Here is a 12,644-nt window from a genome sequence, read left to right as displayed (position 1 = left end):
ATGTCCAAAAGTATAGGAGAGAGGCAGTTTCTTCTTTTTTTAATCTTGAAGCTCATTTTAAGTAAATTTTAAATCTCTCTCTCTCTCTCTCTCTCTCTCTCTCTCTCTCTCTCTCTCTCTCTCTCTCTCTCTCTCTCTCTCTCTCTCTCTCTCTCTCTCTCTCTCTCTTTCTCTCTTAATTTCTTTCTCTCTCCTTGTGTGTTTTTCTCTCTGTTTCTCTAGCTATTTTCAAGAAGGATAAGTTCTAAGACACTACTGGGCGGAAATGACCAATTTTGAAACTAAAAAAAGAAGATATTAGAGATGGAAATTAAAAATACAGGAGAAAATGGTTGTTGACGAGTAATTTTTTAGCTTTTTAACTGATTGTTTGATATTAGAACTTTGATAAGAACTGTTTTAAAAAGCAAATAAAAACGAAATATAAGAACCAAAATAATTATAATATTAAAATTACCATCTAAAGATAAGAATTATAAATACAAAAAATAGAAAAGGCTAAGGGACATATCTATAAAGATGATTTTTTTAATCTTTTGCCCACCATGTAATCTATTTCAGTGGAATCAATATTCTGATCATTTTCAAGTAAGTTCTGAGACAACACTGGGCAGACATCAGCAAAAATCTACATTTCATATAAGAACAGTACTAAATAAATGAAGACTTGATAATCAAAGTGTGAAATGAAGATTTACAAAGCAGAAAAATTTCGACAAGATATGAAATTTTGGACTGAATGGCCCTTATAAGATGAAGAAAAAGCCCACAGATGGTCTAAGTCTAAAACGGCAATAAAAATGAGAGTAATTTTGAGACTAAAAAAAGAAAATAACATTTAAAGATGGAAATTAAAAACACAAAAAAAATGATTATCGGCGGTTATTATATTATCGGCTGACTTATTATATAAAAAATTAAAAACAAAGAATTAACAGTAATGTAAACCAAAAGAACCCATAAATTTTCGCTAAGAAATGTTAAAAACAAAAGAAAATCGAAAATAATTATAGAATTAAACTACGATTTAAAGAAACGAATTAAAAAGAGAAAAAAAAATTCATCATTGTTATGAGAACATGCTTTCTAATCAAAACTTTTCTTCCAGAGGTTTAACGTACAAGTCATCTATTGAGTGCCTTATGGCTACCATTCGAAATGAAGGGGCCTTCGCATTATATAAAGGATTTATACCAACTTGGATACGAATGGCACCCTGGTCCCTTACATTTTGGCTAAGTTACGAGCAAATCAGAAATTTGGCGGGAACAGCGTCTTTTTAATCGAAATTTATATTCTTCTTTTTGCCAAAAGTGTCGTAATTATTATGTGTGTAAGTATTTTGCTTTAAAAGCATGTTTTTATTTTGTCATTATTGTATCATAGATATGTCCTAGCATTCGTTAATTTAATTTAAATAGAATTGTAAGCAAAAAATTTAATTTAATTATAAGTTCATTAAATTGATTTAACTTATAAGTAAATCAGGAATTAGTTTAAGAGTTGCTGTTGGTAAATTCTGAGAGAAGGACAGCGTGTTTTTAGGAAGAGAGTGAATATGACAATTAGATTTTCAATCCTAAATTAATAATTGACGAGTGTATGAAACATTAAACTCATTTTGTTTTAACTCTTATGAATTATGAACAGTCATTAAATAATAATAATAATTTATTGCTTACCCACTAACTAAATGGAAAAAAAACTGGAATACAGCAGAAAGAAAACAAAAAACTATAACCAACACTAAACACAAGACAGGTAAACGAGATTAAAACAGACACAAAACAAAACACAAGAAACGATTCAATAAATTAGTAAGAGAGGTGGATAAGACGACTGTTAGGACCAAGACAGATTGCTGCATCATCAATTAAGTTCAAAATTAACTTTTCCACGGAGATAATAAAAAGTGGAGTAAAAAAAAAACTAAAATTAAAAAAGAATTAAGGCTATCTGATACCTTCAAATCCATTCTGTGAGTCTCAGTGTGGGCTGACCGTCTCAAAGACAAAAGACCCATTAGCAAATTTTCTCTGCACCACAGAGAATTCCCAAAGTTGTCAAATTACTCAAATGATGCTTTTTTTGAGCTGATTTTTATCGTCTTTCCAAGTAGGTATGCAAGACTGTTTAGGGATTTTTTTAGGGATTGACCATTCTTAAACTAAAAAAAAAATCTGCTTCGTTTAATAAAAAACTAAGTTCGTGCTTTCTAATAATGGAAGTTTCATTAAATCTGAATATCTCTATCACCGTCGCAAAACGGGATAATTCAAGTGGTTTCTGAGATTTCCGGGAAAGTAGGTGAATTAAAATGGAATAGTTGTGGGCATCAAGTCGTGGCTAATTGTAGTAAAAGCCAACACAGATAGTCCAATTGAGTGAGTGGCCATTCTGGCATTAATCCCTCCTTATTAGGATTGTATAAAAATGGTGCTGATTCATTTGTTAATAGATATGTCTATCTATTATCCGTCCATGGGTCATTCTTAGGGCATTAGAACTAAGGTAGATAATCATAGAGCTAAGATAGTCATAGAACCTTTAGTTTTCCAAGTGTTTGGTTAAATGGCACGGGTAAACGGCCTTTAGTTTTCTGTCGTTTATTCGGATCTCTTATCCAAGCTCTGCGGCAAGGCCGCAAACTAACTAAGAAAGTTTATAATGGACGATATAATGCGATTTTTTAACGTGCCGCATCTTCTTAAACAAAAACTAAAAAGAAAAGGTTTAAAAAATATAATCGATAAGGCAATAGGACCAATACGGAGTGGCGCATTCCCAACTAATTTTGAAGCTATTATTTCCACGAAGTGAATGATATCTGTAGCTAGATGCTGACTATTTTATCTCCGATTTCGAAATAATTGCAATAAATGAAATAAAAAATTTTAATATTGAAAATAATCCGTGTATTTTTGCATCACCTTTATTCCTCCTCGAAATTAAAAAACTCTATTCTCCACTCTATTCCTCCTCGAAAGGCTCCATGGCCAGGGATACAAGGGTATACAAGGGACACAGAAGCATATAAACACTAGAATAAAATAACACACAATGATGCTGAAACTTGCTTTGGTAATTACTTTGGTAACGTTACTAAAAATTACTTTGGTAATGATGCTGCCGGAAATTGCCATGATTTCCAACAATTTGAGAATGCCCTAGTTTTCTTATTAATTCGAATGTCTGAAAGCGCGAAGAGCTTAGAGAATTGCAAACAGAAATCTCTAGCCATCGAAAAGAAGTGGTTTGTGGTTTACAAAATGAGCTACAATCCGAAGCATGAGACGAGTTCTATTAAAAAGTAATATTCATATTTATCAACATTTATGTTCATACAATGCCTGGAAATGCAGGATTGGACAGGGGACATTTATTAGGGGGAAATACAGCTTTGTGTAGAACGGGTTAATCCCAAAAGACGAGAGCTACGTTTAACAGACTACAAATTTTTAATGTAAGTATTAAAATATATGAGGAGAGTTTTTGTCTTTCGATACTAACACACAGATTATACTTAGCTTATGCTGACGACCTACTTCTCATCACCCAAACTGAGGATGGTTTAGTGCTTTCTTGGTTTAGTGGTTTCCTGTAAAAAACTGATAGATGAAGTCGAGCGAAAATTTTAGTTTTTCATTAACTAAAGAAGATTAATTTTCGTTGTCTTCACTTTACGAATTGTAAACCCCTATATTTTTGAGTTCAACTGCGACCTCCGTTTAGTCTCCCTTGGACCTCTGGGGATCCACCTATACCACTTTACTAATAACTGCTATAGACACCTACTTACTAAGACTTATATCTTCCCATACTTATTGTCACATAGTGTGGCAACAGTGCTCCTCCATGACAACCTCTGGACCAATCTAAACACCGCAGTATACTTTTCAAGATAACAGCCAAGGGTCACTCTCTGTTCTCCATATTTTTTAATTTTGGTAGAGCCCCAAAACCGAACACATTACAACACCAATAGCTAATGCCAATGAACCTGCTACTAAAGACCTTTTTCACTGTCTTATATCAATCCACCGTTTTTTTTTTTTTTTTTTTTTTTATCTGGATTGAGAGTTGGATGGTGGAGGGGTATAATCAGCTGTGTCGGCCATGGGTAGCTTGGCGCTGCAGTGAGTTGTTAGTAGAAGTGGTAGTAGTATATCCAGTCTCTGGATCCTTGCATCTTGGCTAAGTTATGAGCAAATCAGGAATTTTTTTGAACATAGTCTTTTAAATCGAGATTTGTACTCATCTTTTTATCCTGAGTATCATTATTATCATTTGTATAAGTTTTATTATGTTTCTTTATTGTTATCTGTGTAAATATTTAGCTGAAAAGAATTTTTTCTCATTGTCGTAGCCTCTACTAGCATTTGGATAAAATTAGCCTTGGTATGTGTGTTTCGATTCTTTTGTGCTCATGGTATTTTTAAAGGGGATCCCCTAGACCCCAACTTAGCTACGTAATATTCTTTCTCAGAAACTATCGCTATGACGGGTTTGTATTGAACTCGTGTTACTTCACCGGTCAGGGTATATCCACACTGTTTCGACCAACCAGATCTAGTACTCGTAGCTTGCTGATTTTGAAAACATGAGCTAGCGGAGGTAAACTAAAATAGTCATTATTTGGCGAAGTTCCTGCTGAGTCCTGAACGAGGAAACATGTAGGTTATCTTTTGTATATATATATATATATATATATATATATATATATATATATATATATATATATATATATATATATATATATATATATATATATATATATATATATATATATATATATATATATATATATATATATATTATTTATACACATATATATTTTACTAATATGATTTAAGACAAACGCTCAAATAAATAAATCTTAGAATCGAAGCAAACTTGTCCTACCCAAAAAGTGCAGTGGTACCGTATAGGCCTACCAATAAACTTCAGAAACGCATAATTTCTCTATTTTCTTGACCATATTTAGCATTTTTCCCAACCACAATTTTGGGCTTTTACGTCAACTTCTTATCTCAAATCTCGTGATATATCCTGGAAATTAACGCTCATCAGAATGTTCTGGGCATCTGATATACTGTATCTGATCTACCTTTTCTCTTTCTTCAAGTTCCCAAAATTAGGATTAATAAATTATTTTTATTTTATTAGTCTATTTAATTTAGTTGATCCTACTTATTACATATGCCTATCTGCCTTAGCTCTGCTCCAGGAGGATAGCCTATAAAAAAGAAGAGAAAATAATCATTTTTATGCAACCCTGTGTTGCATGCCAGCTTTGCCCTTCATACCTTCTCATGGCTTTACTTTTATTAGGCTTTCAATTATTTTATCTTTTTGACCAAATTTACCATTTAACAGGCCGTTAATCAAAAATCAAATGGGATTACGTGGGGATGATGAACAATGAAATTTAATACTGACTTCAAAAAAAAAATTATGCATTTTTGTTACGTCTTTACAAGTTCGACAAAACAATTTATATTTTTTTTTGGGGGGGGGAAGGGGGTTCAAACCCGCTAGCTTCTCAGGGTACAGTTTTACTTACAACCCCATTTTTCGGTTATAAAGCAAAGAAGATTGAAAGTTCATTAATTTCATAAATTCATTAGTTTCGTTAATTTCATAAATTCATTAGTTTCATTAAGTTCATTAATTTCATTAATGAAATTTAATACGTGTGAACGCCTAAAAGACCACATCTTAATGGACAAACTGCTTAGTCTTCATGGGCCTTCAGATAAATGTTGAAAGAGGTTGGGGAAGTGTAGGAATTAACTAAATATTTTTCTATGCAGCTAAAATATTACCTTATCATGTATGGAAATGTGTATATGATATGTAATATAATACGTATATAATATGTAAAATATTACATAAGGAACGAGCTTTTTCCATAATGGGGAATTTGCTATATATAAAAAAGGCTCCATCGGTTGGAGTCGAATTCCTATTGCCAAAAACTATAGTTATACGTAGTGAACTCTTTTTTCAATCTAGTGAATTTCTACTTTAATTCTACTTTATTCTACTTTCTTTTCTACTTTATATATAAACAGCTGTATTGGCCTCGGATGGATTTAGATTAAGATTTGTTGTAACCCTTCATTATAGGGCTAGGAAGTGGGTTTGAACTACGTTCTCTGCATTGCTTACTATTTAATATACGGTCAGTAAAACTTCAATAATGACGAAGACGCACATTGCCTTTCCATTATACAAAGAGATAAAAACAAAGGGGAACTAATTTTAAACAGTCACTTTTCTCTTCTTCTTCTATTTCATTAGACGCAGGCAGTCGAGACTTCTTCTTCAGTCGAGACTATTCAACCCTTTTCCTTTCGACTCATTCTGCGTGATTTCGACTCACTCTCTCGACTCACTCTCTCAGAAGAAAAAAATCTAGAAGACAACGAAACCTTGAAGAAGAAAATAATCCTTGAAGAAAAAAAAAGCTTAGAAGAAAAGAAAAGCATCTCCTTGAGTGTGACATAACACCCACGTGTGCGCCTTCATTACATAACATTCCCGGTTGCGCTATTATTTTGTAACATCCAAGTGTGTCCCGTCATTACGTAGCATCCATTGTGAACCCTCCTCAGTTACAACCAGGTATTACCCGCTTGACTAGCGGGCCCCTCCACCGTTTTTTTGGTTGCTAAGGGACCCACTGAAATTGGCTTTTAGGCCCCTGGTGAAATAAGATGCTAGGGCTCCTGTTGGAATTGGTTGCTAGGGTCCTGGTGAAATTAGATGCTAGGGCCATAGTGGAATTAGATGTTACGGCCCCGTTGGAATTGACTGCTAGGGCCCCTCTTGAAATGGGGTTCTGTAAGGGCTCCAGTGGAATCGCTCTCTAGCCCCCCCCCGTCAGAATTTGTTTCTAGGGCCCTTGTGGAATTGGATACTAGGACCCTATTGGAATTGACTGCTTGGGGGTCACTGCTTTTTCAGCAGGCGGGGGCTTTTCAGTCGAGACTATTCAGCCCTTTTCCTTTCGACTCACTCTGTGTGATAGACAGAGCTACTGAGTTGGTATTTCCTTGTATATTTTGAATCTGCTCAGATTTCTTGCAGTAAATCTTTTGATACTAGGATTGAATTTTCTTCTTCTTTTTCTGTCAATTTTCTTATTCTTCTTCCTCTTTCAGGTTAGTTTTTCTTCTTAATACATTGGCGCCGTTTTAGATGAAAGCCGTAATTGAGCTTAGTTATTATTTACACGAGTTCAGCACAAAGTTCCACTTTTATTGCTGGTAGGGTTCCAGATTTTGTATGCTTTAGAATTAGGAAAAATATTAATTCTTCAACAAAAACAAAAATCAATTTAGCCAAATGTAAGAGACCAGTTTCAAATACACAAATCTCTAACTTATAGAATGGCATTCTTATTCTTTGGTCAGTGTTATCTTTCGCAAATATGTTTTTCGGTAATATGACCTGGCTTATTTTGAATTAAGTACTTCGCTGCGAATTATTGATGGGCAAAATTGCTTTGTTACTAGTTTTTGTAGTTATTTGCTTAAGTTTGGCAATAAGGCTTTAGTTGGAACTTTTTTGAACTTCCTTGAAGTAATGGCTCTGGGACCGTTTTAGTTTGAAAACTGAGAAAAATGGAGCCTTTTAAAAGGCTGTGCTGGAAAATATCAGTATAGAATCTCTAGCAAATAAATAATGTTAGGTCAAATATAATTTCAAACAAGAACGACGCGGGGGGGGGGTAAACCAACAAACTGTTAAATAAGAAGGGGCTATGTATTTATTATTTGAGTTAAGAAAGAAAAATTAATTCTGGTTGAAGCAATTATAAAGCCGTCAAAACAAATAATGCATTTAAAATAACAAGTTCGCAACTTTTCAGCGCCTTTCATTTTAATTCTTATTCATTCTTATATGCGCTTTAATGAGAACAGCCCTTATATGTAGAGCCGAAGTATTCACTAAGGGTTAAAAATAATTTAGCCCCTTTAGATTCATTCCCCATTGTTTAACCTGTTGTTGTTTGTCAGTGAAAAAAAGTACCCAAAACTGTCCTTGGACAACTCCTCTTGAAATTTTTTTGACACTTCTTCCTTCGTGAATTCGAAGATTCGTGGCTTCGAATATTCTCAGCTACGTGGAAAAAAAGAATTACTTTTTTCCCTGTAAATGTTCAGTTTTTTTAGATTAATAAATTGCTTGACAAAGCAACTCAAATTGCCTTTTTTGGCAATTACTGTGACAGGTAGATATTGCATTTCGTGGGCCAATGCTTTTTTTTAATCAGAATTTGTGCTTTTTTTTGCCTAATTATCATTTATAAAAGTATTCAGCTGGAAAATTGCTTTTTGTTTCGTCGCTCCGACACCTAATCCAAGATCCTTCTAGTGAGTTTTTTTTCTCTAAAATACATATTTAGTGCTTTGTTTTGCATTTTCTTGCGGTTTTGTTCTGAGTTCCTGAGTCAAGATAGCATTTTAAAAATAAAAAAAGATGCTTAGATGCTGGTGACAGGTATTTTATTTGTGACTGAATCGAAAACCAATATTTTCAAATACAACCAACTTCTTTTACTGTGTAGAATTCAAATGTATACACATTTATGGTAGTACCCATTTAAAGTTCATCCACTAGCAATATATATATATATATATATATATATATATATATATATATATATATATATATATATATATATATATATATATATATATATATATATATATATATATATATATATATATATATATATATATATATATATATATATTATATATATATATATATATTTATATATATATATATTGTATATATATTTGTCTGTACATTTTTGCAACTATTTGTTTTAAATTATTGAACTTGTAGCTGTTTTGTCAGATTTATTACGATTGTTTTGAATGTAAAAACCTTAAGCCTCAAGATGAGAAGTTTCTCTGCACCTCTAGATCCGTCTCGTAAGCTTAAATTCCTTTTCTTAAGGGAGTGGAACGGGCCGTTCAAGCGTTGCTGTCCGTGCTAAAATTCAATCTGCAATATTGAGAAGGGTAGACAACATCTTGTTGAATTCCAACAAGCATAAACTTTCATAGATTCTGTGTTGTAATTACTAAATAATTTCAATTTTAATTCCTTAAATTAAATTCCTTAAGGAATCAATACATTATTATCAAAGTTAATTTTGACAAATAATCGTAGTTATTCCTCAAGAAAAGAGGGATTTTCTGATGGATTAGATGGTAATTAGAACTGGCTGAGACTCTTCATAATTCTCAAATATGTACATAATATTCTATTTATAATTCCGAATTTCGGAATTTTATATTCCAACTACTGGCAGTTTCCTTTTAAGTTCTAGCAGGTTTTTGGAAAATGTTTGTTTTATTTCCTCAAGAAAAGGAGAATTAAGTGATTTTATTTTTCTTACCTAAATACTGGTAGGTTTTTAATTTCTGCAATTAATTTGTCTGTTGCATAATGTCTTCAACAGCATATAATAACTACTAACCTTATCAACAATTAATTTATCAATAATACTTTAGTTTTATCTAATTTGTCTGTTTGTTGGAAATTTTATGAATGTCAACAAACAACAAATTTTACTTACGCCCCCGATCGGTCCATAATTGTATACCAAATTCTTTTTCTTGCATTCATCCGTCTAATTAGTGCAACGAACATCTTAAGTTAACCCCTATACTCTCTGAAATCAAGCAGATAAATTGTATCTGTCCAAAGAAAGGTATATCACCCTGCTTGAATAGCAGCAGAAATTCAGAGAGGTATCAATAAAAACTCTATGTGTGATGTACGGGACTAAAAAGCTAAATAAGAAGGGGCTATTTATTATTTGAGTTAAGAAAGAAAAATTGATTCTGGTTGAAACAATTATAAAGCTGTCAAAACAAATAATGCATTTAAAATAGCAAGTTCGCAACTTTTCAGCACCTTTCATTTTAATTCTTATTAATTTTTATATGCGCTTTGATGAGAACAACCCTTGGATGTAGAGCCGAAATATTCACTTAGGGTTAAAATTAATTTAGCCTCTTTAGATTCATTCCCCATTATTTTACCTGTTGTTGTTTGTCAGTGAAAAGAAGTACCCAAAACTGTCCTTTTGGGCAGTTAATAATCTCTGCCCTACTGTCCTTCTGGACAGTAGCAATAAAAACTCTATGTGTGATGTGCGGGACTAAAAAATACTGTGCGCTAAAGAGAAAAATTGGCCATCAATGAGTCTGATATCATATTTTTCCCGTAACCCCTCTCCTTAGATGGTATATTTAATGTGCTCTCTTCTGCGGCAATTATGAATATACTTGATAGAAAGGTGTAAAAAGCCATTTAAGATAATGAGCATTAAGACATACAATGAATGTATCAGTAATATTTTAGCATATTAACATTGGTTCCACCCATAACAAATATGCTTAATTTAATACACATAATGAGGAAACAAGTCTTAGAGTTGGAATTTTCCATATTCCATTTAGGAATGGTATCCTTCTAAATGTCATCAGTTTTTGGGAGTTTTTTGTTTTATTTCCTCAGGAAAAGAGGTATTTCCTGATTGAATTTTTTTATTTAGTTTTGACAAATTTTTTAGATTATCTCGTCATGAGCACTTAGTAGTTATATAGACTCTGTGGGAGTACATCTATTTGGGTAAGCTGAATCCCCATGTCCATTTATTTATCATTTCTAGTAATATTAATAACCAACTAGGATACAATATTTCGTCTATATCATTCACAGCTTCGATACCAATATACAGTTATGAGAACTCGATTTGTTTTTGGAACAGAGTGCACGGTAGCGGCTGGAGACAGGAAACTGATATTGGTATTTAATTTGTAACAGGAAATTGGTTTTGGTATCTAAGCTGTATATGCAACAAAACTAAATTGCGTTCCGGTCTATGGTGTTGTAGTACGATCTACGCGTCGAAGCGTGGGCTTGGAGGAGGCTCCAAGTTCAGAACTCTGTTCCAAAAGCTTCTCATGGGCAAGATAGGTGTTTTCATAACTGTATATTGGTATCTAAGCTGTGATATTATTATAATTTGCCGTACGTCATAATTCGTCCGTATTGTACATTTGTAGAATATTTACATTTTGGTAAGCCGAATCGTTTGAAAATGTCCATTTATTTACCAACTCTTAGTCATGTCGATAGCCAAGTGTGGAATAAGTATTCACCAGAGTGGTTCATATTACCCCAAATTGGTAGTTGGTTCGAAATGCCTGGTTTTGTTCAAATTAACGTGTTTTCGCCTTTTATCAACACATTTAAATTGGTTTTTTATTTTTCAGAAGTTTGGATGCGTGTCGCTCCTGTGTGGTCAACCGTGTTTATAATTTCGCAAGAGGTTCGTCGCCTATGGATTATGTAGCAGTTTTACGATTATCTAGGCTAATCTTTGTGATGTAGTTAGTATATATTTGACAACGGATAATCCCAAAATTATGGATGTTGTGTTTTTACCTTTTTGTTATATCAGTAGAAAAAATATTTTATTACCAAAGAGAGGAAAAGAGATCACTTTATAGTATTCCACATTAAAAAGTTTGCTTTAGTTTCATTGGTTTACATCGTATATTCGTAAGCCAATTATATTGCTCCTCAGTTCAGGGGAGACTAGAACCCCGCCCTTTTAGAATCTGATTGATTTTGAAACCTGCTGTATGAAATTTTAAGCCAGTAAAAAAAAGACAAATTTTTAGTATCAGGATTTCTCACAAGTATTCCCTTTTTTTCTCTGTACCCGATCTTAGAATTGTTCTTATTTTTACGTTTTTGTTAAATAATGTAGAAAAAAAATGTACTGCCGTCTTATAATATATTCGATGCCAGATCTTGTTTTTAAATGTGTTAACAGAAATATTTTTTGTCAATTGGTAATCATATATAGTAATTGGGTATGTCTATAAACTTTGTGGGCCGCCAGACATAGAGGACCTGAGGGTGTTCGATCCAATGAGTTTTTTGTTTGCCTAATTTTACTGCAAACTCCATTAAAATCGTTAAGAATGATTAAGAATATCAGACACTTGTTTTAGCTACGATGGGAGTAAATAAGGGGTATTATATTTTAACGTTTCATTTTTTCATTATATTAATTGGGGAGATATCAAGCTAATAGTGAGTGAGGGATTGGTAAATCTTCGGAGTTGAAACAAATCCTTAAACAACAAGGCTAAAAGTATGAGATGATACAGCCTTTTACGCTTTACACAAAATGTAGCCTAAAGCGTAAAAGGGCTGAAGACCCGAGCAAAGTGAGGCCACATTTTCAAGGGGGCCGGAGCAAGTGGAGGAAGGCGACCTGGTTTTATATTTTCTAACATCATTATGCTAAAAAGATGATTGGAGTGTATAAAATTGAAAAACATTTTGTTAAAGCATGGCTATGATGAGAAACTAATTAACCCCAGAAGCTTTAACGAACTAGCTATTCTTAGTTAACTTAACTACATAACTAACGAATTCACGTAACTTCATTAGTTAAATTTATAACTAAATAAATACTACTAATTCTGTTTCTAAAAACTACTCACTTAGCACCAAGTCGCCTGAGGACAACAGAGCTACGCACGCTCCTCCTCCATTCCAATCTATTTAAAGCCTCGTTCTTTACATCCTCCCAAGAA

The 12,644-nt window shown here is 33.0% G+C and overlaps 1 protein-coding gene across 7 annotated transcripts in view; it reads left to right on the top strand.

The window, feature by feature from the left end:
* The window catches only part of LOC136041570 (mitochondrial uncoupling protein 4-like), a 50,347-nt gene extending 38,499 nt beyond the window's left edge, over positions 1–11,848 (top strand). For 4 of the 7 annotated variants that reach the window (XM_065726258.1, XM_065726256.1, XM_065726261.1 and 1 more), the window contains 2 exons: positions 1,109–1,333; positions 11,307–11,848. In XM_065726258.1, coding sequence (XP_065582330.1) covers positions 1,109–1,283 — 175 coding nt within the window. In that variant the 3' untranslated portion in view covers positions 1,284–1,333; positions 11,307–11,848. Of the gene's footprint in view, positions 1–1,108; positions 1,334–7,166; positions 7,272–11,306 lie in introns of all 7 variants that reach the window. The other 3 variants (XM_065726259.1, XM_065726257.1, XM_065726262.1) reach the window with 1 other exon arrangement.
* The last annotated feature ends 796 nt before the right edge of the window (positions 11,849–12,644 follow it).

The sequence above is a fragment of the Artemia franciscana genome, unplaced genomic scaffold, assembly GCF_032884065.1.
Source record: "Artemia franciscana unplaced genomic scaffold, ASM3288406v1 PGA_scaffold_30, whole genome shotgun sequence".
NCBI classification, from domain to species: domain Eukaryota; kingdom Metazoa; phylum Arthropoda; class Branchiopoda; order Anostraca; family Artemiidae; genus Artemia; species Artemia franciscana.
This window is presented reverse-complemented; position numbering and strand designations above follow the sequence as displayed.